The sequence below is a fragment of the Euprymna scolopes genome, chromosome 42 (assembly GCF_053919585.1).
Source record: "Euprymna scolopes isolate OS-2025 chromosome 42, ASM5391958v1, whole genome shotgun sequence".
NCBI lineage: Eukaryota > Metazoa > Mollusca > Cephalopoda > Sepiida > Sepiolidae > Euprymna > Euprymna scolopes.
The window spans coordinates 46,733,054-46,760,364 of NC_136523.1; the positions used below are offsets into that span (position 1 = coordinate 46,733,054).

Genomic DNA, 27,311 nt, shown 5'->3' on the forward strand with positions numbered 1-27,311 from the left:
GTGAGCTGTTCTTGTTGTCCTGGTTTTAATGTTTTAATATGTGGACTGCTACATGAGCTGTTTTTAATATCTTGGTTTTAATATGTGGACTGCTACATGAGCTGTTTTTAATATCTTGGTTTTAATATGTGGACTGCTACATGAGCTGTTTTTAATATCTTGGTTTTAATATGTGGACTGCTACATGAGCTGTTTTTAATATCTTGGTTTTAATATGTAGACTGCTACATGCAATTGATACATATATAACAACTATTCTTGATCCGGCGACAGTAAATGTCTAATGCAATGTGAATAACTCACTTAGAACTAGAACGTAGAACTGCTACTGAAGACATCAAGTAAGAGGAGGGAATTAAGAAAAGTTCCTCCATTCCTTTCTCTTTGTTTTCATCACTCAATCTCTGTATATGCTTGTTGACTGTTTTTGGTTTTGTATTTTGATTTCTTGTTGATTCTAGACTAGAAACAAAGAAATCAAAATGAACAGAATCTTGAAATCTGTTTCTAAAGTTTGGAAATATCATTTTAGATTCTGGTGGTGTAAAAAAAAAAATTACTCCATGAACTGACAAAATATATTAAATCATTAGATGGAAAATCATGACAAGAAAAGAAATATGACGTCTCTTGTATTATACAAGTGAGATTGTAACCAATCATTGACAAAAGACTGGACATAGGATTGCTGATCATAAGTTAATATATTTAGGAGTCCGAGTTGTTTAAGGCAGTTACTTGTCTTACTCTCCGCCGTTCTTGTATTTGTAATTTTTACTTTGTCCCATAAGGGTACATGGTTTCTCTTTCCCTTCATATATGATCAGCCATACCTGACTTTTCAATTAACAAGATACATCTGAAGGTCAGAGATTACATCAACCAAAATATTGTGAAAATAACACTTCAGATGAGAATAATAGTTCAAAGAATCCAAATAATACAAATAACCACTCCCATCTAAAAAAAAAAATTCTGAAACAATGTATCGGAATCTGCAATGTTTTTGTATCCAACTTGTGAACCAGTGATCGCACCCTCAGTGACTGCCAATGCAAGTGACAATGGACGCGGCTAGAACAGAAGATGGCAGATAAGTGTTGGAGTCAATAATTGTTGGGAAGATCAGCATAGTTCAATAACATTATATTAGCCAGTATTTTTTTCATTCTCATTAATATATAAGTGTGATTGGGATGTAAGAAAAATTGCTTTAACTTGCAGTATGCACACCTTTTGTCATTTTGATATGACCTAAATCATATGCACCGTTAAAATGCCTTTTTTTTTTTTTTTTTTGCTTCAAATTTTAGTTATAAATACTGTGTAGATTAATCTTTAGTTTTAACTAACTCCCCGCTAAAATATTTATCATCAAAAACGTATATGCTTGCATATTCTTTAAAATTATTACTACAGCCCTCATCCAAAGTTCTAATTGCTATCAGTTAAAACCAATTTTTTTTTTTTTTTTTTTTTTTTTACAAAGTGACCTCCTACCCGACTTATCCAAAAAATTGTCACTCGTGGAATCGACAATAAAATTCATGGTGCTTCTGTATTATAATAATAAAAAAAAAAATTGAATTTCAAGTGAAACAAATGGTATTTACGTAATTATTAGGTTTCAAATAGTAACATATCCAAAGATTATGAAAAACGATAAGGTAGAAAAATAATTATTAGTGGTGGTTGTGATGTAGGAATAAACACAGCAATGACGAATTTTATGGTGAAACACAGGTTGCCTAATCACTAACCAAGACAATGTATTTGTGTATTAATTTGGAAATCCTAATGATCCATTTTCTAAATATGACTTCATTTTTCTTACAATCATGGTGGCATTGGTGGAAAGAGAAATTAGTTCATATAGGAACTAATTTCTGTACGATACTTGTCGAGAGTATGTTTAATTGTTTCATATGTGCAATTACATTACCCGTCTAAGGGTAGGTAAAATTATTTCAAATGTGTTGTACATTACCCGTCCTAGGAAAGCAAATTTTTTTTCATATACATGCTGTAAATTTTCTGTCCTAAGGAAGGTACAATTATTTCATACATATGTTGTGTAATATCGGTCCTATGATAGGTAAAATATTCTTTTGCTCAAGATAGAAAATGATACATAGACATTAAAAATTCCTCTATCTTAAGAATAACAGGCATGTTCAAAATCAACTTCATTTTTCTCATTGTTTTCTATGGTCCTGAGCAATGCCAGATAACACTGCTAGTTCAGAACATTTTTTTGTAATCCAATCAAAATTAATATTAATACTATATGCCCATTAACTTTGGTCTACACTTTACCTTTTACGTTCTCAGTCAGTGGAGGAGGAATCCTTCACGACTGAGACAATTTTTATTTTTGTTCCTATTCAGAGTGCCTCTTTTTGGGGAGTTGTATTTTCCCCACATTAAAACCTGACCTTGTGTCTAACTCTGTCCTCGTGGAGAGGCAAGTAAATAGGAACAAATGTTTCCTATCCGATGTGCCCCTTTTTGGGAGCTGGATTTTCCACACATTAAAAACTGACCTTGTATCTCTGCCCTCGTGGGGAGGCAAATAAATGGGAATAAGTGTTTCCTATCCAGAGTGCCCCTTTTTGGGGTGCTGGATTTTCCACACATTAAAAACTGACCTTGTATCTCTGCCCTCGTGGGGAGGCAAATAAATGGGAACAAGTGTTTCCTATCCAGAGTGCCCCTTTTTTGGGGAGTTGAATTTTTCCCACATTAAAACCTGACCTTGTGTCTAACTCTGTCCTCATGGGGAGGCAAGTAAATAGGAACAAATGTTTCCTATCCGATGTGCCCCTTTTTGGGAGCTGGATTTTCCTCACATTAAAAACTGACCTTGCGTCTAACTCTGCCCTTGTAGAGAGGCAAGTAAATAGAAACAAGTATGTTTCCTATGCAGAGTGCCCCATTTTGGGGAGCTGGATTTTCCCTACATTAAAAACTGGCCTTGAGTCTAACTCTGCCCTCATGGGGAGGCAAGTAAATAGGAACAATTATGTAGTTAACATCATTTTAACAGTAGGGAAGGTTGTGCCATATCGGAAGCATATATTGGGAATGAAAATAAATACTTCCATGATGAAGATTCTACAAACTATCTCCTACCTGACTGAGTGGCATTAACCTTTGTTGGTGAAGCTGTGGAAGAGATCGAAAGCTTCAAGTATCCGGGGGTGCTAATTTTACAACCACTGGTCAAGCGGAAGATGACATCAATACTCATATCAATCTGGCTAGAACTGCTTTTGTCCATCTTCAAAAACAAATTTGGTCCGGCCAGGTGATAAGACGATCCACAAATTTGCGAATCTATGAAACTGTGGTCAGAACAAGACCTGGCCATTTGTTATGTGGGGGCATTTTTCTATAAAAAAGAATAAAATATCAAAATATTCTATTTAGAACATTTTCAAAACATTCGTATTATTTTGATTCGTCGGACTACTAAGAAACGTCATTTTCAAAACATCTGGAATAATAAGGGAGATTCTGTGTTATGACTTTCTGTAGAATATTTTCGGAACAATCTGAAATAATCAAGAAAATTCCATGCAGAAACCTATATAAGGATGCTGCACAATGAGGATGGTGACTGTATCGGTTGTTAAATTAAGTTGCCGACTTGCTGTTAAGAACTCCAATACTGTTGTGTTGAATGTATATATAATTTATATAATATATATACACTGACAATTCTTTTGTCATTATTTTCCAAATCAACACAGACGAATTTCAAAGTATAAGTCTTATTTACAATTAAGCTTCTAGTTCATTGAAAAAGGGAGAGAGAGAGAGAGAGAGAGAGAGATAGAGACATTAGTTGTAAGGTGTTGGTTGATTGGTGTGTGACTTGCAGATGAAGAGCTGTCAAGATGTCAAATCATGCTCACCATTGTTTGCTCTCTCCGTTTTCTCTTTATTTTTCCCTTATATAATCACAAATAGACATTTCTGGAAAAACATCAAGATATTACTTTCTTTTCTATTTTGCATTGCACAATTCATAACTTCTGACCTAGGAATTTTTTTTTTTTAATTTTTTTTTTATTACATTTTCACCCCAAACAAGGCAAATTGCCACTTTGGTGTAGGGGGCTACTATCAGGGGCAACAACTACTGGGGTACTATGTAGGGATTTGGGCAGCAAGGTGTCGGTTCACGTTACACTTGAACTTCTGCACGTCAGTACTGTTGGGGAAGCAGGGACCTGGAATGAAATTCCAGAGTCTAGCAGTTCTGGGGAAGAAACTATTGGAGTAAAAAGATCTTTTACATCTAGGGATCTCTACAGTGTGGGGGTGGGATTTAGCAGCCTGTCGGGTTTGTCGAGGGTGCACACGTCGTGGGGGCACAAGTGATTGCAGTTCGTCAGAGCATTCACCACTAAAATACTTGTAGAAAAGGCAGAGGGATGCAACATTTCGTTGAATGTAAACAGTTCTTTGTTTCTGTTTTAATTACAATTCCGGTTATTTCTATGAGACCAAAATTGTAGGTCAACTCCATCTGGAATGTGCGTGTGTGCACACCTCTGCCTTCAAATGTACATTGCCACATTTCTCTAGGATGAAAATCCAGCCGAAAGAAACTCCTTAAAAGCCAACCACCGCATCATTTGAAGAAATTGGAGTTCTGGTAAATACAAAGATTTTTGTGTTTTCTCACTAACTAAAAAACTATATTTTAATATTCTTAGATTTATCCATACATAAAAAATTTGATTTGAAGTTAGTAGTTATTATCTCCCTTTTACTATCAACGCTATAGACTTTATAATCGCTTTTAAAGCTAGTAGCAGTAGTTCTAATAAAATGTATTTACTTGTAAATATTATTTGTATGGTTTTATGCCAAAATAAATATTTCTTTATTTTAACTTTGAGTTTTATTATTATTATTATTATTTTTTTATTTGTTACTCATTCATATTCCTGGACCACACCTAACACCATTGCGCAAAGATCTTTATCAACTCCAGATCTTCGATCACTACTGCACCTCTTGGATCGTTAACTTGACCATCTCTGCTGGATATGATATTCTTTGCATGGAATAAATTCTGCTCAAAAGGAGTCTGGTTATTCGACCATGTGATACGCCGTCCTGGTGAGGAGTTTGTCCCTAAACTGGTGGTGCCATCTACATCAGTTTAACAATAGACATTACTAGCATTTCAGCCTGGTGTTGCCCGAGTGTTTGGAGGTGTATGTTAAGCAAAAAAAAAAAAGTGGTCAATTTTTTAAACTTTGACTCCTATTATGATCCCTTAACATTTATTGTTTTGGACTCAAATCAAGTTATTATGTTAGATCCATGTCCAAGGAACCTATATCTAAAATTTCAAGTGTTTAGACCCAAAATTGGCGGAGGAGTTTGGTAGAGTTCTCAAAGATCAAATCGTTGAACTTTGACCCCTTAACAGACAAATTTCTGGCCGAAAACTGATTACAAAGATTTTCCTAAATCTCAGTTCTCTGTATATCAAATTTTGAGTCTGTAGACTTAAAATTGACAGTTATTGTGTAGGGAAATGTATACAGACACACAGATACAGACACGTTCACTTTTATAGATATAGAGATAAATTATATTAAGGATAATCTTGATTTATGGTTGAGCTTGCAATCTGTTAGTTTTTTTTTTTTCTTAGAGATTTGTTGTAGGCCTCTCACCTTCGATGAGCCTAGTATAAAACTAATTAAAACTCTGTATCTAGTTTGTCTCCATCTATAAATATAAAAGCGAAAATGTATGTATGTGTGTTCGCTTTTTCTGTGTGTCTACAAAAGGCTTCTTTCAGAGAAGCGGTCGCTCGCTTCACAACTTTTTAAAACTTTTTATATCACATAAATCGTAATATCTCACAGTTAACAACGAAGCTCGCCTGTCTATTTAATTTGCTTGATTTCGGGAAGATAAATATTCAACATTTGTCGCTCGCCGCATGTGGGTTAGTCTTTTTCCTATAACATCTTGGGGGTAAAAAAAAAAGCGTTCAGCAGTAAATGAAATCCCGCAGTCAAACTTGACCTCATTAACTCATTAAAACGGGCACCTGCTAAATCCAAGTAATTAAATAAATTCAAACGTGTTTCCGTTAGCATGTCGCGGTGGGGCAATGGTTAACGTCGCATGTTTTTTTTTTTTTTTTTTTCACACTTTAATTTACAACTTTGCCTCAAGGGTTCGGGTTTGGGTTCGATCCTCATACTTACTTTTTTTTTTTTAATCCCCCCCCCCCCCCAGAGTTTCCACACACACCTCCAAACACCGGGTCCACACTAAATGACGTCTTATATCAAATTGGAGGGGAAAAAGATCCTTCGTTTAGGTTCATGGATTATTTAGATATTAAACATTGAATATACTATTAAAACTTTGGATTATTTTCATGTGTTTGTGTCCATGCATATTCAATGACGTCACAAATAGATGGAAGACTTTGAAAATATCCTTTATGACATCATAAGTTTATTTTGACAATGTTAGTTTTTGCAGAGAGTTGTCATCCTTTTTCCTATGCACAGTGCCTGGTATTTTCAAATAGTCACCCATCTGTTGCTGTTCTGCCTCAGTGTTGCTTAACTTTGGTGATCTAATGAGAACTGGTGTGTATCAACCTGATTATGCGATATCAAATTTAGTAAAACAAACTTCAGTCTATGCCTGACTTTGCACACCACACTTACTGATGAGACGATAGCCAAAGTGTTCCCCATGTGTCATTGAAGTGTGTTGGGTATTTGTAATGGAAACTTGGACAACTCGAACATAGACTGAACTCTTTACCAAATGTTGTTGGATTGTAGAAAGGATTATAAATTTTAACGATTCCATGAGTTGCGTTCGGTGGAGGGAGTTCACCGTATACTATTTTTTGCTCAAGGTCTTCATGTTTCTTTGATAGATTTTCTTGTTTATTGTGTTTGTCCTGAAAAAAAAAAAGAAAAACTGTTGGCAATTCATGACTAAAATGTGGTGGACAAGTCATAGAATGAAATTTGTTTGTACTTTAGTATAAACAAATTGTTGGATTGTAGAAATGATTGTGAACATTGAAACGATTCTTTTTTTTTGGGGGGGGGGAGTGGTCATCCTGTAAATCTCCATCCTAATAACTTAAAATATTAATTTTATTTTCTGTATTTCAGCCAAACGTTTTTATTCAATTTCTTTTTTTTTTTTTTATTTATTGCAGTAATGTTAAATAAAAAAAAAATTTTTTAATTTATTTTTACTTCTGCAAACAAAGTTGGATTTGCATTATGCCTGCACCAAATGTGCAGAGATGGTTAAAAACAGCAAATTCTGGAGTCGATTTAAATGGGGAAGAGGTTTAAAATGATGATTACTGGCTCAGCTTAATAAAACCAATTAAAAAAAAAAACATTATTTTAATCAGGGTTATTGAGCCGGTAATGTTAAAAGCTAGACACAGGCCCCTAAAAATATTCAAAAGGATTGACTAATTGAAGAAACTTTTTGGTACTTGTACAGTTTAATCAAGACATTAAAAAATGAAAATATCGAAAAAAGCTTATATTGTATGTATCCGTTATGGAACGAAGTTCTCCCCCCCCAAAATTCACTTAATTTCATCAAGTAGTTTTTTTAATTTGTTTTTACAGTGAAAAAGCAATTTATGATACCGAGCAAAAGGTTCGATTTTTAGGAAGAAAAGCTAGTATTAAAGATAGAGAGGGAGTGTTTGTGCTTTAAACTGAGTTATCTCCCTGTGGCGTGTTAAAAAACTTCAAAGATGTCTATCTTCAATGCGCTGTCATAAGAACATGTTTTTCCACTGTAAAAGAAACAAAAAAAAACTACTCAATAAAATTAAGTGAAATTTTTTTTTTTTTTCCGGAGATCTTCAGTCCAAAACGGATACGTACAATATAAACTTTTATTCGATATTTTTATTTTTTAATGTCTTGATTAAACTGTACAAGTATCAATTTTTTTTTTTTTTTTAAATTATTAGTAAAAAATGATTAAAAAAAATTGTGCTTCACCAATGTTCACACTATTTAATATTTGCATAAAATCATAGAATTGTGCCAATAATTTAATTATTTCATATATAAATCATTTCTGATGACTTAAAACAAACAAAAAACAAACTGATGTTTATCTTCCCTCCCACAGTAGGAAGATGTGACAAAAGGTCAAAGTGGCATTTGAAAAGCCAGATCCTTAGAGGAAGAGCACTCAGGCTTATAAAAATGCCTGGACAGACCCATCAGTATTCCCTGGGGATTAGCAATAAAGTAACCCTTTTCAAAAGGTGAGAAGGTTAAGCCTGGGAGACTGGACTCCTTGGAACTACACTGGGCCAAGACCGTATCTCGGCCAACAATGAACAAACCACCTTAAACATCTACTGGATTTGGAGCTGAGGGGAAACTCCTGGCTTAACTTTTTATTTCTTTTGGAATTCATTTCTGATGAGGTGAGGATAATGGAAGTAAGAGGTTCTGATTTCTTATGTGCTTTTCAATATAAGTTTTTTTTTTTATTTTATTTAAATTCAATAGGATAGTTAAGGACTGAACTATCGCGAGTTGGAAAAAACAAAAAATGCTAATCATTTCTGATGACCTGAAAAAAAAAGATACTACACCAACTATTGAATTTTAATTTAAAAAAATATTCTTCCTTTAACCCTTGGGCTATGATGGTATTTTTACACACATTGCCTCTGATGGGTGTGAATTTTTTTCACATCACATAAAATCAAGTCTAGGGTCTTTGAAAAAAATAATTTTTTTATCAAAAAATAATACAAACATTCAAGCATGGGGTTCATTCATTGATTAATGCGGTTAGGGCAAAGAAAAATTCCATAGTCCTTGAAGACACCATTGTTGCAGTTGTTTGTAATAGTAAAAACTAGGTGTTAAAAAATTAATAACCAGCGTAGCCTAAGGGTTAATTTTGATTATTGGGAGTTGGGGGGTGGGGTTAAACATTTTAAAAACAGAATTTTCTAATTCTAATTTTTCTAATTGGGTATTAGCAGAAATGAAATGGTTAAAAAAAACAGGAAACTCATAAATCGATACAGAAAATCGAAAAAATGTCAACTATTTTTATATAGTTATATTTTATTGAATGTTTTTGTCTTTCATTTTTTCCCCCCTAGCACATTCTTTTCGTTTTGTTTTATTTAATTCTTAATTTATTTTATTATTTTATTTAATTTTTAAATTTTACTCTTTAAATTTCTTTTTCTTTTTTCTTTTATTAATATTTTTTTTTTGAATTTATTTGTTAAAAAGATTTTTTGATTTATTGTTTTGTGTTATTTTATTTGACATTTAGTGGTTTCGACCCGATTATCGTATAATGTTGTACCAAACATCTGTCTCATTTTTACCTGAAAAACCATCCATAATTTCAGATATCATTTTAAATTATTTTTTTTTTTTTTTATTTTGGAGTACTGTTGCTATTTATCTTGTAACATCTGCCATCGTTCAACCATGGATTTTCGGGAGGGGGGCCTCATAAAAAGTCGGACTAAAATGAGGAGAGAAACGAGTCTTGATTCACTAATAATTCCATTAAACAGTGGAAGCCAATTCTTACAAACTCCTACATTGTCGCACCTCTTCGGTAAATCCATTCTTTTACTTTTTATTTATATATTTTATTTTTTCAGCTTTCTCAAAAAAAAACAAAAACAAAAAAAAACATGCTTATTGCTGATTTTGGAAAAATCAGGATTATGCTGTACCCCCCTATAATAATAATATATTATATATATATAATATACTTTTTATAGGCAGACTGTTTTATATAGTTAAAACAAAAAAATCAAAAACAAATGAGCATTTTATAAACTGATTGTTTGATTGAAGCGTTTTAAAAAAACAAATGAGCATTTTATAGACCAACTGTTTGAAGCAGTTGAAAAAACAAACAAATGAGCATTTGATAGACTGTTTCAAGCATTTTAAAAAACAAATGAGCATTTTATAGACTGACTGTTTGAAGCGGTAGAAAAAACAAATGAGCATTTTATAGACTGACTGTTTGAAGCGGTAGAAAAAACAAATGAGCATTTTATAGACCAACTGTTTGAAGCAGTTGAAAAAATAAAAACAAATGAGCATTTTATAGACTGTTTGAAACAGTTAAAAATGAGGATTTTCTAGACCAACTCTTTTCATTTTTTTATTTTATTTTTTTTTTATAATGGATTGACCTACAAAGTGACTCGGGTGTCTGTTGGTCAGGTTTATGAAATGTTGCCAGATTAAAACAATTCAAAAATGTTTTATTGTAAGGAATATTATAATTTGAATAATTTCAAACATTCATATTATTTGGATTCATCGGACTACTGTTTTCATCATAAATGTCATTTTCACAAAGTTTTGGTTGATGTAACCTCCAACCTTCAAGTGTATCTTGTCAAACATTTACTTTATGGGAATAGCATGCTCTCGTTCTGTCAGCCATGACTGGATAGAGGTCCTAAGTAATTCACAATTGTATTTTTCAGTCACCCACACTGAGGATTGAACCTTCAACCTTCAGGAAAATATCGCTTTTAAAATTGATTTTTTTCAGGTACTCTAACTACTGCACTAAGGGATACACCTGAAGGAGGTCGGAGGTTGCATCGACTGAAACGTGAAAAATGACACCCAAGATGAGAACAGTAGTTCGATGAATCCAAATAATACGGATAACCAATCCTCATCTCAAAAATTCAAAAATGTAATTTAAAACAGTTTGAAATAATCAAAATTGACTTATGTGGCATTATATAACCAGTGCTATAAAACAAAACTAGAAAAAAAAAAAGCGATTTTTCTGATCCTGGCAAAATATGAACATAAGTTATTGTAAAGATTAACCAACAAAATAATTATCCTTATATTATAGACAGTTTGAAGTGGCTAACGGACATTTTATATAAAAGAGGGTTTCTCAATGGGATCCGTTCCACCCACTGAGTGGGGTGGTGGTTAGGAAACTTCATGTGAACGGTGACCAAATTTATCATATACTGAGATACTTTAGGGGTGAGATGAAAGGCTAAGAGCTTCTAGTAACATTACTAGGTATTTCTCATTTTCTTTGGGATTCATAATTCATGTGAAGTTGATTGTATTATGCTTATTTTTCATTGGAAAAATGAATTCAATTGATAAAGCTTTTTTAATTTATTTATTTTTTTAATTTACAAGGTGGTCACCACTTATCAAGGCCTGGAAGCCACTCAGGGATAAGGGTTATTGCGTGTACTCTACGTTAGTATTGGAGATTTGGATGCTGAAAAGTTCATCAGGAATATGTTTATGTTGGACTTGAAGAAGCTGTATGAATATTCAATTATTTATTTATTATTTATTTTCACTTTAATTATGTACTACAACCACTACTAATATTATGTAAGGAGAGGGGGGCGGTAGTAGGTATCAGAGTGTTCTAGGGGGCGTTTGCTGAAAAAGGTTGGAAGTGATTTAAAAATGAGGATTTTGTAGACGGACGCTTTTCAAACAGATCGTCCAGTGTTTCTTGACAAATACGTTATTGCATTTGCCTATCAAAAATTGTATCTGAATAATTTAAGGAAACTTGAAATTATTAAAATTGACTTAATTGCAGACAAACATTTAAAACCTGATGTTTTAGACAAACTTGAATGTCTTCAAGTCCAACATAAACAAATTTCTGATAAACTGCCCTCTTAAGTAATCCAATTTATCAAATCTCCATTACTAACGATTACTACGATATTATCTCATTGATTTCTGTACATGCAATAACCCTTATCCCCGAGTGGCCTCTGGGCCTTGATAAGTGGTGACTCATGTAAAAAAAAAAAAAAAAAATTATAGATCAACTATTACTTCATTTCCGGTTACCTCTCTCCATGTTAAGAATTTTTTTTTCCAAATAGCATTATTTAGAAAAGCCCTTGTAAACCTGGGTTGGTTACCTTTTACATATTCTGTGCTTTCACCTAACAATTTCATAAGCAACAAATACTATAAAAAATATCAATTAAAAATGAAGGAGCAACCGGAAGTGAAGTCAAAACAACAATTGTAAGGATAATCTATTTTTACTTTTTTTGTTATTTTGTTTACTTTTCATTTTTGTCCAGTTTTTTGTTTAGCTTTTATTTTACCTTTGTGTTAATTTTTCTGTTTAATTTTTATTTTGTACTTAAAAAAAAATTAAAAATTTTTTTGGTTTCACCTTTTTTTATGTTTTGCTTACCTTTTATTAAAATCCTTTGTTTTTCTTTACATTTGTTTACCTTTCTGTTTTACTGTAATCGATTTTGATTTTAAACATTTCAAACTTAGAACTAGCCACACTGAAGAGGCAGTTGAATATTAATTTTTTTATTACTGTTTATTCCATTACATATTTTTACAGCCCAGTTTGTTTTAAATATTTTATCACAAATACCTGCATAAAGACTTATTTTTAAGCATATACACACACACACACATATATATATATATATATATATATATATATATATACTAGACTACCCGTGACCCGATGGGTCAGTATTGTATATTAGCTTAGGAATTAATGTATGAGCATGACACTTGTGACGTAAACAAAAACATTTCTATGAAAGTATATAATCAGAAAAAAAGAATATAGATTTCTGAGTCGTTCTATTTATAATTGTTTATTTTTGAAAAAAAAAACAAAAACATACAGCCATTGAATTATAACTGGTTTGCCATAATTATAGGTAAATGTGCACTGAACAGATACCATAATACTTAAAGTTAAATTCAAATTTTGATATATTTAACCGTGAAAACAAAAACGATTTGGACGCTGAAAACATACACCGTAAAACAGTACGTTTTATTGTTGCGTCGATTCTTTGCTTATGTACGCATGCGCAACCGGAAGTAGTAAACCGGATGTTGGGTTACAACACTTGTTACAAGGTCATTTGAGTTATATATATATATATATATATATATATATATATATATATATATATATATATAAAACTACTTCATTTAATCACATAAATTATTATATGAAGATATGATTTTATGTGTAAATTTTCAGTATTTACTTCAACAGTGCTCAATGCATAGGTAGAGCTAGGTAGTAAGTTATAAAAATATATATGGCAATTAAGCTACACAGAATATTCTGTGTAGCTTTATTGCCATATATATTTTCATACCTTTTATACATTACTTTGAAAATAAATTTTTGCATGGGTATTTGTGTATGTGTAAAATATATATACTGGTGTTAATCGTGACCCCCTGCACTGAAGATATATACACACACATACCCTGCACTGAAGATATATATATAGACTGGTGTTAATCGTGACACCCTGCACTGAAGATTCCCGAAAGGATGAAACACTAGTGTCTGTAGGTATTTAATTATTATAGTAAAAAAATAATTATATAATATATATATATTTTTTAAACATACACACTATTTTTAGCTAGTCATAACAAAATACCATGATAAGCTTGTTTTTTTTTTTTTTTTTTTTTTTTTTTAATACTGAAAATATGGAATCTTAAAAAATAATTTTGTAAAAAGGTCTTGGTATATTTTATTTTGATTAGTAAAAAAGCTATGTCTCATTATTTCGTTCATAGATCTTGTTTTGTTTTATAAAACCAAAATTGCTGTTTTAACTTGACTTTGTTTTTGGCTTCCTCTTCGTGCAGATCCAGGCTGTGGACAGTACGGATAGTGCCCCATCAACGCCTGTCTCATCGTCCACGAAAGAAGCGACTACTCCTTCAACAGAAGTAAAAAAGATACCCCGAAGATCTGGTATTCGTCCACCAAGTTTCATTGGTAAAAGTAAGTTTGGATCTTCTTTTAAAGAGAAATATTTAAAAAAATGTTTTTTATTTAGATATGTTGAAGAGGTTGAACGAGAAAACACACTCTCTCCTCTGCGGATTGGTCTGTAGCTGCTGCAATCACTGTCAACGTTGATAGCAGCTTTCTGTTCTCGATTTACAGTGAAATAAGTACAGATTCCAGAGTCTGACAAAATGCATCAAAAGAAGATTATATCAACTGTAATATGATGAGAATAATATCCAAGATTAGAACTGTAATCCAAATAATCCACACAACTTGCATTCGACTTGGATCTCTATCATATCCTTTTTCCCATTTCTTGTTTTCCCAATCTCTTTGAATCCCTACAAACTGTCTAAAAACTGTTAAATGACTTTTTTTGGATGCAAATATGATAAATTTCATATTGTTTGTTTTCTGTGATGCATTAACCTGCAAAATTTATTGTATATTTTTCAAACCTCTTCCCTTTGCTGGTTCTATCAGATCAGGCTGCCTGAAGATATTGGCTTCCTGAGACAAAATGCATCTAACATTGATGCTTTTTGTTTTTCTACTTCCTTTTGCAAAACTTATGTTCTGCAAAACCAAAACCAAAAACAACCCATCTTTTCTCCCTTTTCCTTTTTCCCATTTCCCCCTTTCTCTTTCTATCTCCTCCACTTCCTGACTGATTTCCTAACTTAAAGGCCCTGTCGGTGGGGCATTAGAATACACCGACTGCCCCCCTGCAGAGGGTAAAAGTCCCTCAATGGGGGTCTTGGATATGACCTTAAACTATATCCAGTGGTGAGGCCCCAGCTTGCGGGCTTTGGGGAGTGTGGAGCCACCCTTTAATTACCATTGCTCCCAGGTCCACTCTGACCCGGAGTGGTAGTACCTGTTAGGGTTCCAACTATGGGTTAAATAGAAACCGACTTGAAAACAACAAATATATTCTATTAAAAAATGTTTTCAAAATCTTTGGATTCGGCATTAAATAACCCGAAAAGAGTTGATATGCTGTAAAACAAAAACAACCAACCAACCTAACTTAAAATGGAAAAACATTAATACCATAACCCTTTTCCCCTCTCCCATTTCAAAACTCCTTCATGTTCTGCAGGACAGGGAACAAAAACGATAAAATCCACTATAAAATAAGCAAACCAAACACTACAAACTAGCGATTGAAGATACAAAAAACTTGAAGAATAAAGACCTTCTACAAAATAACTGGATGCAACGTGAATACTATTTCCAAAATAACTGTATTCGGCATTAAATAACCTGAAAAGGGTTGATATGCTGCAAAACAACCAAACCAAATCAAACCAATCTTTCCTCTGATAAAAATTACTCTTTTTGAAACTCAATGGAATAAGGTTTTTCTTGTTTTATTTGTACTCTTTGTTGAATAATTAAAATTTTTTGTAGCTTCCTTACAAGTTTATAAAGGTTATTTTGGAAATTTGAATAAATTTTCACTATCAAGATTTTTATTTTAGATATCCGAAGCAACATGTACCCATGATGAAGGGTGACAGTCTTTTATTATTATTATTAAATAGTTGTATTCCATTATGATTCTGCAATACCTCTGATTAAAAAAAAAAAAAGAAGTAAAATTCAAATAGAAACCTGAAAAAAAGATGATAAAGTTCTGGAAAAACATATTTGGCAACCTGATGCTAAATTCTATAGAGTAAAGCTTAATAGCTTGTGCCCTTGTCTCTTTTAAGATAATTATTAACATGGCGAAATTCACGAAAGGAAATAACACAAAAATAGAAAGAAAAAAATACAAAATCTATATTAACCCTTAACATTAGAAATTGAACTCGGTACTCCATATCATCCAGTCGAATGCTTTTAGCACCATCTATAATATAAATCTCACCTGTCTGTTTAAATGTATGTTTGTATGTGTGCCTAAAACTTTTGACTGAGGTGACGGATTTTCACGATATTGGTATCATTTTGAAGCTTGACCCTTCAGACGACAAATATCGAAAAATTGGCCAAAAACATTAATACCGTCACCTTCAACTGGGCACTTTTCTACAGGGAGGGGTCCCTTTTTTCGCCAATATTTTCAAAAGTCATTGCCTCTTTTTGATTGTCTAGCCTTAATTTAAACCTACGTCACTTCCGGTTTGGAAATAGACGCAACAGCAAACACGTCACGTTTTTTTTTTTTTTTCACTTTTTTTCCCCTCCTTCGTGGTACGGGTTTGAGCCTGTTTATTACTCCTATTTTTTTATTTTATTTATTTTTTTTTCAACCAACACTCTTGCACACACCTCCACTTTCTTTTCGTCTTTGCATCGCAGGTTCGAGCCTGCCTGCCTGCTACAAGTTTTTTTTTTCAACACACACCTACAAACACCCAGGCAAAGCCGGACACCCAGGCTAGTGGTTTTATAAATGGTTTGAATGGTGATATTAAACACTGGGGGAATTTTTTTTATTCTTTAAAATTGAACATTAAGAAGGTGATAGTGTAGGCGGTTGTAACATAAGCAATTTAAAAAAATTTAAACATATATTGTTAAAAAGCGATAGCCAATGTTTTATTCCGAGTATTTTGTTTTTTGTTTTTGCAGGTACAGAAAACATTGCTGAAAGTGCGTCCCGGTCAAGTTCAAAAGAGGCGAGTCCTTCGACAAGCATGATGGAGATCAGCATGACATCTAGCCAGGGCAGTATGTCCTCTAGTCGTGAGAGCAGTGGTATCCCCACTAGAGCTACTCGCAGCAGAGAGACTACCCCTAGTGAAGAGAAATCCATGTCTTTGTCGACTGAAAGTTCAGCTCCAGTTTCCCAGGTAAAAAAGAAAAAAAATTGTATAAAATGTACAGGGTGAAATAATAAAGTCGAAAAACAACGCTACAGATTTATTTTAAAACTTTTATCGAAAAAATCGATTTGTGTAACTTGATTATGTAGTAGAGCTGACATCTATTCATTTGGGCAGGAGCTGCTATAAACAGCCTATCCTGCCTTGACAGAGTACAAAATAGACTTTGTGGCTTAGTGGGGGATGCCCTTTTCTCTTTCCTGCAGCCTCTCCCACAGAAGAGGGTCCTGGATATGACCTAAAACTATATCCGATGGTGAGGCCCCACCTTGCGGGCTTTGGGGAGTATGGAGCCACCCTTTAATTGCCATTGCTCCCAGGTCCACTCTGACCCGGAGTGGTAGTACCTGTTAGGGTCCCAACTATGGGTTAAATAGAATCTGACGTAAAAAAAATATACTTCATTAAAAATTGTTCCTCAAAATAACTACATTCGGCATTAAATAACCTGAAAAAGGTTGATATGCCGTAAAACAAAAACAACCAACCAACCAACCCACAGAAGAAACGTTGCGAGCATGTCTTTGTTTTATCGTTATTTCCATGGCAAGTGCTCGTCTGAGCTCCAATCTCTGGTCCCCCCCCCTCGCCACTAGGGAACCATCACACTTTTCAACACTTCCAGATATACTTTGGTGTTGGCTTTCAAGCTGACTTCGAAGATGTGAGGTGGCATGGTGTGGCTCACTTTAAACAACACCAAAGACCGTAACCGTGGTCAGAAACTTTGCTTTCATCACCCTGGGCACGTCCCTGTTATTCATGGCAATCTAGCGATGCATTTTAAGGGTGCTGGCAATGGTCCTGTAGTCATAACTTGGATTGATAGACAGCATGAGTTGTACAGCAGTGCATCTTCGATCTTAATTGTTGTGTGCCTTTCAGAAATGATAGAAGGCTCCTATCACTCTTGGGATTTGTACACAACTGGCCAACTAGTAGATGATCTGCAACAAAAAAAAAGAAAACCGGTTTTCATCAAACAGAAATAGAATCCTGTCGTCTCTTCTAGGGTGACAATTTTATCGTTCGACCCTGTATATATGGCAAGTAAGCTATATAGAAAATTTTGTTAGAAAAAGACACAATTTATCTTTTTTCTAGTATATAGTTAAATATATAATCAACCAATATACATGAATGAGAGTTGGTTGTTTTTGTATGCCATTCGTCTTAGGTGGGTTGAACCGCCTTCCTCCAAAGGAAGTGTCTAGGGAATATTAAATTCACAGGCGGTCCTCAGTTGTGTGTAATGTTTGAATTTTGGGTCAGGAAGCCAGTATCTTCAGACAGCCTGATTTGGTAGGTCCAGATGGCCTAACAGGTATTACCACTCTAGGCCAAAGTGCGCCTGGGAGCAATGGTAAATAAGGGGCAATTCCACATTTCTCATGGCCTCTGAATGGGGCCTCACCACTGGATGTTTTTTAAAGCCATACCCAGGACCAATTAAGCGTGGCATTTTTCATGCCATTTGCCTGTTTGTACCTATCCGTTGTCCTTAGATTATCCACATAGCTGCAGTTGAATAACGTGACTCTTAGTACCAAAGAACCGTTGATCTGCTAGAGATTCATCCTCCTCCGTGGCCATTCAATGTCCTGCTGCCGACGTCATCAGTTTCCTTCTCCAAGATGCATGTCTTAACTAAAACGGGGTGCATCTCTCCCAGTGAATTAATGCACTTCTTGATACCAATCTGGAAATTTCTTATGACTCTGCGCAGTACATACAATGCTTGGCCTTCCTAAATGGTCACCCATCTGGTACTGGCCAGGCTTATTGTTGCTTAACTTCAGTGATCTGGTTAGAACTGGTGTGTCGACATGATTATGTCGTAGACGCTTGATGTAGGGAGCTACAACATTACTAGTAAAAGCTTATAATTGAACCAAGGCTAAGTGTTATTTGGATAGATTCAAATTCAGAAAACAGCAATTTTTCCCTCTTTTGTCAAAAATATCATACATGAAATATGAAGATTAAATAACAAAATAAGGGAAGCATGAGTTATAAGATTGCTGTAAGTAAACCCGATGTCTACCTTCTATTCTCTCAACGCTCCCAGTGAATTAATGCACCTCCAGATACCAACCTTATAACTCGGTACATACAGCGCCTAGCCTTCCTAAATGATCACCCATATATAGATATATATATTGTTGTGGAGATGCCCACTAATTAACTAAGGTGGGTGAGTGAGATATATAAAGGTATCAATCACCAATACCGGCGGAGCAACGACCGCCAAATAGGCAAGACGCCCATGTTACCTCCAGTAAGACATGCAACACGCCACCTGCCGGAATATCTCCAACTGAAGTATATCTGAAGACATGTAAATATGTATATAACTTTTCTTCCTAATGTATTATTGTATACCTTTACTTTCCGTGTTCTTGTTAATTATTTCTGCAGACACAATATATATATATATCTCGTTTTTAAAATTATATTTTTAAAAATGATAGATATACCGATCCCCATGTGGTACCAAATTGGTTGAAGGGAAAATTATTCCCAACTTGCATTTGGTAAAAATGCACTTCTGTAAATAATTGAATTCATTCAAAAACATATCACAAAAACAAATAACACATAATATATATATATATATATATATATATATATATATATAAGTAAATTTTTGGTACAGCAAAATGGAAGGAGAAATTTCAGAGGAAACATAATTTAATTTAAATACCAAAAAACAAGAAATGGGCAGGTGAAATTAAAATTTCCTTAAGGCCTTATCGTCTGACCCTCTAAGAGGAAACGTCAGGAAATGGGGAATTTTGGTTTCAGTTGGAAGAACAGTGTAAAAAAAAAAAAAAAAAAAAAAAAATTCTCACTGTTCAGGTGGTTTTAAATCAATGAATATCTCCAACTGATGTTTCAGAATCTTTTTTTTTTTTTTTTTTTTTTTTTTTTTTTTCACTGTTCTTCCAACTGAAACCAAAATTCCCTATTTCCCTCATTCGTTTTCTTAGTTTTTAATTTATCATTCTGACGTTTCCTCTTAGAGGGTCAGACGATAAGGCCTTAAGGAAATTTTAATTTCACCTGCCCATTTCTTGTTTTTTGGTATTTAAATTAAATTATGTTTCCTCTGAAATTTCTCCTTCCATATATATATATATATATATATATATATTTTTTTTTTACTATAATAATTAAATACCTACAGACACTAGTGTTTCATCCTTTCGAGAATCTTCAGTATAGGGTGTCATGATTAACACCAGTTGACAGATTCGAACTCTGCAACATGAGCCATCTCAGGATTGATTAGCAAAGACCGTATCCATTCGGCTACCATTAACCACATGAAATAATGTTGAATTTTAACATTTTAATTTTAAATGTTCTTTACGTCAGTCAGACAGACAGTGATCTAATCATTATACTATGATCTATGCATATATATATATAATCTACTTATACATAAAAAGGCACTTTATGTGTGTGTAAGTGAATTCTGAAATAGCTTTGTTGATTTTTGTTTTTTCTTCTTTCACACAAATGTACTTTTTGTCTGACAGTGTTCTTAGACAGGTTTTATATCGGAATACCCTTGATAAGTACCAAAAATTGATAATTGAAAAAAATCCTTAAATTAAAGATTAAAGAACGAACATTTAATTTCAACGATTCTCACTTCCTCTGCCCTCTTAGTGTCGCGGTAAGATATCACGTTTTCTTTCGCTTTCTTTTACGCCTTCGCTTCAAGGCTTCGGGTTCGAGCCTTCCTACCTATTAACACTTTTTTTTTTTTTTTTTCCTACACGTACAAACACACTGACAAACATCCAGGCAATTCAATTATTTTTTGTTTTTTCTCAAAAAGCACCTCCTTATTGCCTTTTTTAATTTGTTATTTTAATTGTCTAAAATTATAATTACTTTCCATGCTTTTTTTTTTCTTTGTTTCTCTTTGTGTCTACCAGGCGGCAGCAGCTGACGTGAGTGCGATGAGAACACCGATAGGAGACAAAATGGCTGTCATGCAGACGGAACAGGAAAACACTGGCCTGAAAGCAGAGATTAAGGACCTTAACGAAAAGCTGGAAACCCTCAAGTTGAAACGAGCTGAAGATAAAACGAAGCTGAAGGAATTTGAGAAGCTGAAAATCGAAATGCAAGTTGTAAGTGTCCTCTTCGTATAACTGAATCCATTTTCTTTGTTCCCTGTGATGTGTTGACCTTTGCGGTCAGCTGTAGTTCTTTATGTATCATGGACTTTCCCGTCGATTTCGACGTATGCGGTTTTGCCACAACAATTAAGTTGTTTGGAAACCCACACAGATGATTTGTTTATAGTGGTGAAGGCTTGTTACATATAGGGGTTTCATTGAGAGAGTTTTATTAAGAGGAATGTTGATGTACTCAGAGAGAGAGAGAAGTTGTAAGAGACTTAGAGAGATTGTTCATTCCTTGTTCGTGTTATGAGAGATTCCTATATTTTAAATGTTCATTCTAATTGTGTTGAATGGAAGAAGAAGAAAGCTCTTTGTGTGAAGGGGATAGTGTTCAGACAGTTCGGACATTGTGTAGACATGAGATGTCGAGACGTGTATGTAAAGACATTTTATAACACAAATATATAATACAATTCCACTTTACCTTTTTGTAAGAATCATAAGACAAGACGAGCTTTACAAAAAACACTTGATCGTTTATTTCGTCACACGGCCGTGTTTCCATCACCAAGAATTCAAAGTCTCACATTTTAGTTTCAAAGTGACGTCTCGCTTCCTAGACGCTTGACTGTCTCTGAGTTTTCTCCACTGACTGACTAACTCTAAAGTTTTTTCTCTGTTCCTAGAACTTTCTATTTTCCGTGACGTCATACACATGTTAAAACATGTGCCTTCTTTCACGTGTCCTGGACATACGTGTCCAAAACTTTTCCTATTTCTACAAAAGGAATTTTAACCTATATTCAATATGTTAAAAACATTATCTTATAAGCTGCATTCTTTCAATTTAAAATTTCATAACAAACTTGAGAGTTCACATTCTTTCCTTGAAATATTTATCTATATTCTAAACAAATGTTTGTTTTACATTTTTAAATTCTCACACGTAATCTATTTCTAAACTAAATTACGAGGTTCGAATTTGTCTATTGCTATTTCATTTTCATTTTAAACTAAATTCTCCATTTTTATACTTACATGAAAAGGGGACAGCCCTTATCATGTAACAGGCTTTGTGTAGAACCAACCACACTTCTTGGTATTACTGCTAATCCTTGACGGTGCAGATAACTGCCACAAGACAAAGCACACAGTACGACGCAACTTTTTATATCAGTTACTTTCTCTGAGATGCATGTCTTAACTAAGACTGGGGGTGCATCGCTCCCAGTGAATTAATGCGCTGCCAGATACCAGGTCCTGGATATGACGTAAAACTATATCCGATGGTGAGGTCCCACCTTGCGGGCCTTGGGGAGTGTGTAGCCATCCTTTAATTACCATTGCTCCCAGGTCCACTCTAACCCAGAGTGGTAGTACCTGTTAGGGTCCCAACTATGGATTAAATAGAATCCGACTTAAAAAACAAATATACTCCATTAAAAATCGTTCCTCAAAATAACTAGATTCAGCATTAAATAACCTGAAAAAGGTTGATATGCCGTAAAACAACCAACCAACCAGCCAGATACCAACCTGGAAATTTCTACAATTCGGCGCGGTACATACAACGCCTAGCCTTCCCAAATGGTCACCCATCTGGTACTGGCCAGGCTCAATGTTGCTTAACTTCGGTGATCTGGCGAGAACCGGTGTGTCAATGTGATTGTGCCGGATTCTTTATGCATAAAGCTAAACTATCATAAACACCTTTAGGCAAGGATTTTTGTCTTGTATGTGACCCACCCCAAAAACCGTCTCTCCCAGTCATTTCCATTCTTTTTATTATTAATTATTCAGTTTCTTTTCTACTTTACCTCGGTCCTTCCCAAATATGACCGTGATATTATGAACTGACTCCATACAAGTCAAGAACTTGGAGAAAATTGTGTTGAGAAATTATTGACAATACAAAATGAGGAAGTGAGATAAAAGAGTAACATTAAGAAAGCCTGTAGATCTATTGAACTCCCTAGACTAAATGACGCCCTAACAATTAGTTAACTTCTCTTATTACCGTTCTATTATTAATTATTCAGTGTCTATTGCTGCCTTACATCGGTCTTGCCCAAATATGGCCGTGACATTATGAACTGACTCCATACAAGTCAAGAACTTTGAAAAAATTACATTGATAACTAATTGAAAATACAAAATGACAAAGAGCTAAGATCAGTGAACAACACTAAGAAAGCCTGCAGGTCTATTGCTGCCGGTTCCGGTGATCAGCTTGGGGGGAGGGGCTGACAGAAAAACCAGATATTTAGAATTTTGGTCAAGATTAGATATATTTTGGAGATAAGTGAGAGACATTACAGCGGAATACATTGCACTTCCCAGACAGAATGACACTCTGACAATTAGTTGTTAGCTTCCGGGTGGTCAGCTGAGAATGGTCTTGAATATGATGTTAAATTACTGAGGCTTCAATTTTGGAACTTTGGGTAGTAGGGAGTTATCCCTTAGTTGACTTTGGGTAGTAGAGAGTTATCCCTTAGTTGACTTTGGGTAGTAGGGAGTTATCCCTTAGTTGACTTTGGGTAGTAGGGAGTTATCCCTTAGTTGACTTTGGGTAGTAGGGAGTTATCCCTTAGTTGACATTACTCCCATATCCACTCAGGCATGTTGTGGTAGTATTAATAGTCAAGATCTTATTTATAGGTTGAATAAAATCTGTTTAGGTTATGACCTGAAACTCCATCATTTAATGAACTCCAATTTAGGATCTTTATGATAATATGGACCCCCCCCTCCCTCCATGGGTTAGGTAGTAAAAAAAAAAGAGGAGAGATTAGAACATAGTAAATAAGTTGATCAGCAGAATGAAAATATATGAAGTGAGATTAGTAGAAAGACAACAGCGGGGAGGTGGTTTGTAGAGGCGCACAAAGGTCAACTGAAATAGGATTGTTATTCAAGGTGTGCCATGAACTGGGACAAAAGACTGGACATCAATATATTCAGAGTTAGTTTACGGAAATGAAGCAGTTAAAAGACAGCCATGTTGGTTAGTTTTTAACTAAATATTTAAATTGTGTATTTAATTCAGGGCTCTACGGACAAAGTTATCTTTAGCTGACCTTTTGACAACTAAATATTTTCGTTTACTAGCCTTTTAGAAAAGTTACTAGCCAAACCCATATGATTTTTAGAATATGACATTTTCGTTCTGTGACGAGTATGTACATCATAAAGATTTTTCTGTGCTTTTTTAAATAAGTGAAATTCTAAATATACAACAAATTTTATGTTTAGACTTGATGGTATAAACACTCATTTCTTCAGATATTTTTTTAAACCAGCCTTTGTAAAAAAGAAAAACCCAGTATATTGTTCTATTAAACTTTTATTGTTTAAATAATTTAACTTTGTTCATTTTATAAAAAAAAAAAAAAAGTAGAAAAGATTTTTTTCACTCAGTAATGAGCTTTGGAAGATTGTCAGTGAAAGAAATGCAATCGCCAAAAGATAAGCGTTTCATTATTTCTAGTCGCCATTTTGAAAAAACACTCGCAATGTAGAGCCCTGTAATTGTAGTTTTTAACTAAATATTTAAATTGTGTATTTCTTCAGTTTAGATGGTTAAATTAAAATAAATTTTAACTTGAAATGTAATATTAAACATAAAGACATTTTTTAATGCCTACGATTTTTTTTTTTTTTTTTTTTTTTACTATCAATACTAAATTTTGTGGCATTATTGATATGTCTAAAATTTGTGCTAGATCAAGTTTTGCCATTATATTTAAGTTTGAAATCTAATTTTCAAGGGTTCATATAGAGGAGTAGTACCTTTATGAGATATTACTCTCTTCAACTGTCTCCATGTACCCAGCATGTGATGCGTAAAATAGCTAATTTTGCAACAAACTTTCCATAGTGGACTGCTCATGCATGGTGAAGACCCACACCCTTCAAGAGGAAACCCTGGCAGAATATATATGACCGAGTAAACCTTGATAAACAATCTCATACAAAAGCCATCTGAAATAGAATAGTAAATCAAGGTGTGGCGGTGACTGGGACAAAAGATCGGGCAATAATGGTCAATATATTTAGAGTTTACAGACGGTTCAAGAGTGGGAGCGAGTTTTATGGACAGTCTTGAATTGATGGTAGTTGAGGACAGTTTACAGTTGGGAGACGGCGGATGACAGTTGGCTGCTCAGAGTTTCCTCAAGATTGGAATCAAAGTTGGAAGAGAGTAGATCAGGCTGAGAATAAAATCATTGTGAACCGATGTGAGTAGACTGATGTTAGCGTTTGGCTTCCTTTTTCTATGCTATGTGACAGTATTGCAAGCACACACGCACACACACACACACATGTACACATGCATGCATGCACACATGTACATACATGTACGTACACACACATACACACACATAAGTTATTTCAAGAACTCATCTTATGCTGTTTTTTCATCATGCGACCACAAAGGTGATCATTGGGTCATGTTGCAATATTTTGGACTTGTAATGGGGTATGATCCCACACAGTCGGACGATTCTATTTATAAACGATGCTGCTAGGAACTGACGAATCGAATTAATTCACGTTCTGCTACCAACCAATCAGAAACCAGAATTGCTTCATAAATATTAAACCTTTTCTGGAGCAATTTCACACGTTTTTTTTTTCCGTCTCGACATGGTAAGAATATTTTGCTCTGTGGAACTGTCTACTGCAAACAAGTCACCTCTCAGGACTTGTGTGTAACAACGAACCATCGGAAACTGTTCTGTCTACTGCAAACCAGTCACCTCTCAAGACTTGTTTAAAACAACGAACCATCTGAAACTAAACATGGCTTACTTTTAGAGGCCACACTTTTGTAGTCCAATCTGATTGGCTATGGTAATGGCTGTCTTATCTGTCTTGAATATGACATGAAACAATATTCAGATGTGAGAAGTAAGCAGGTTTGTATGTCATACATTTTGGTACAAGCAAGAAATATCAGCAGATAGCCGTAACAGTTTAATTTTGTATACATTCAAAATTAAACTTTTCTATCAGGACAAACAAAACGTTTTTTTTTTTTTACTTGGGAGTCACCACTTATCAAAGCTCGAAGGCCACTCAAGAATAAGGTTGTAAGGTGGTAGTGTAATAATTGTCAGTGGTGTAAATTGGGAAGAATTTTTTTTTTTTTTTTTTTTTTTTTTTTACAAGGTGGTCACCACTTATCAAGGCCCGGAAGCCACTCAGGGATAAGGGTTATTGTAAGTACAGTACATTAGTGTGAAGATTTAATAAAGTGTCTACTTAAGGGGGCGGTTCATCAGGAATTTGTTTACATTGAACTTGAAGACATCCAGGTTGTAGTCAGGTGGGAAGCAGGTAGACGGAAGAGTTCCACAGGCGTGCAGTTCTAAGAAAGAAGCTTTGTTCATGAAATGTACGTTTTGATTTAGGCATAGATAAAGAGTGGGGAAAGTTTTTGACAGTGGATTCAACTAGGCGGGTGTTTTTCATAAAAGATTGGTGAGGGGTGAGGATGGCTCAGCAAGAACTTGTTTATATTGGATTTGAAGGCTGTTGTATTCAACCAGGAAGCAGGCCAGCAGAACAGTGTTCCACAGGCAGGAAGTCCTGGGAAAGAACCTTTTTTTTTTTTTTTTTTCATGAAATGTGTTTAGAGGTTGCAGGGAACATAAAAGGGCATCACCTAGGTTTTGAAGCCAGTTTTGAACTCTGTCAAGGTTGGAAATTTTAGAAAACAAGCAAGTATTTGTTTTTTTTATTCAATATTTTCCTATCAAGACTGGTTTGTCATCCATTTTGATTGTAAACTAGTATGAGTATGATGAATATATATTTTTGAGATGAGCATTCATAATTATTTTTTGTATTATTTGGACTATTATTCTCATCTTGTTTTTTTTTTTTTTTTTTTTTTTTTTTTCTACGTTTTGGCCGATGTAACTTCCGACCATCTTCAGGTGCATTCTGGATGTTATCAGTGAATAATGAAAAAAATATTTCGATTTATTAATAAAAAAAATCTTAAAGACTTTGCGCTATTTGCGATTTTTTTTTTTTTTTTCCTAACGGCTGTGTTTGTTGGGAACGCAAATAAACCAAATATTTTTTCATTATTCAGCAATAACATCCAGTGCAAATTATTCCTCATAATATACTCTACAATAATACATACGCAATCTGTATGAATTAAAATATCATGTTTAAGCATATTTTATGACTGGGCAACACCGGGCTGCCAGCTAGTGTGTGTGCGTAATATATATATATATATATATATCTCAAATTTTAGTCATTCAAAGAATACGTTTGAAATATAACTAGTTATATTAGTTATAATATTTCAAATGTATTTGTCTTACATAGAATAATAAAAATCTTTTGATTTGAAATTCAAACATTTTACTACCTAAATTTTTAAATTCATTGAATGACTAAAATTTGATTTATTTGCCCTATCTTGTATATCGAGCAATTCTTATTT

General features: G+C 34.1%; 1 protein-coding gene across 13 annotated transcripts in view; it reads left to right on the forward strand.

The window, feature by feature from the left end:
* LOC145267087 (dynactin subunit 1-like) overlaps positions 1-27,311 on the forward strand; it is a 234,592-nt gene that overhangs the window by 47,998 nt on the left and 159,283 nt on the right. For all 13 annotated transcript variants that reach the window (XM_080123079.1, XM_080123080.1, XM_080123076.1 and 10 more), the window contains 3 exons: positions 13,719-13,857; positions 16,450-16,670; positions 20,651-20,848. In XM_080123079.1, the coding sequence (XP_079979205.1) occupies positions 13,719-13,857; positions 16,450-16,670; positions 20,651-20,848 (558 nt within the window). The remainder of the gene's footprint in view (positions 1-13,718; positions 13,858-16,449; positions 16,671-20,650; positions 20,849-27,311) is intronic.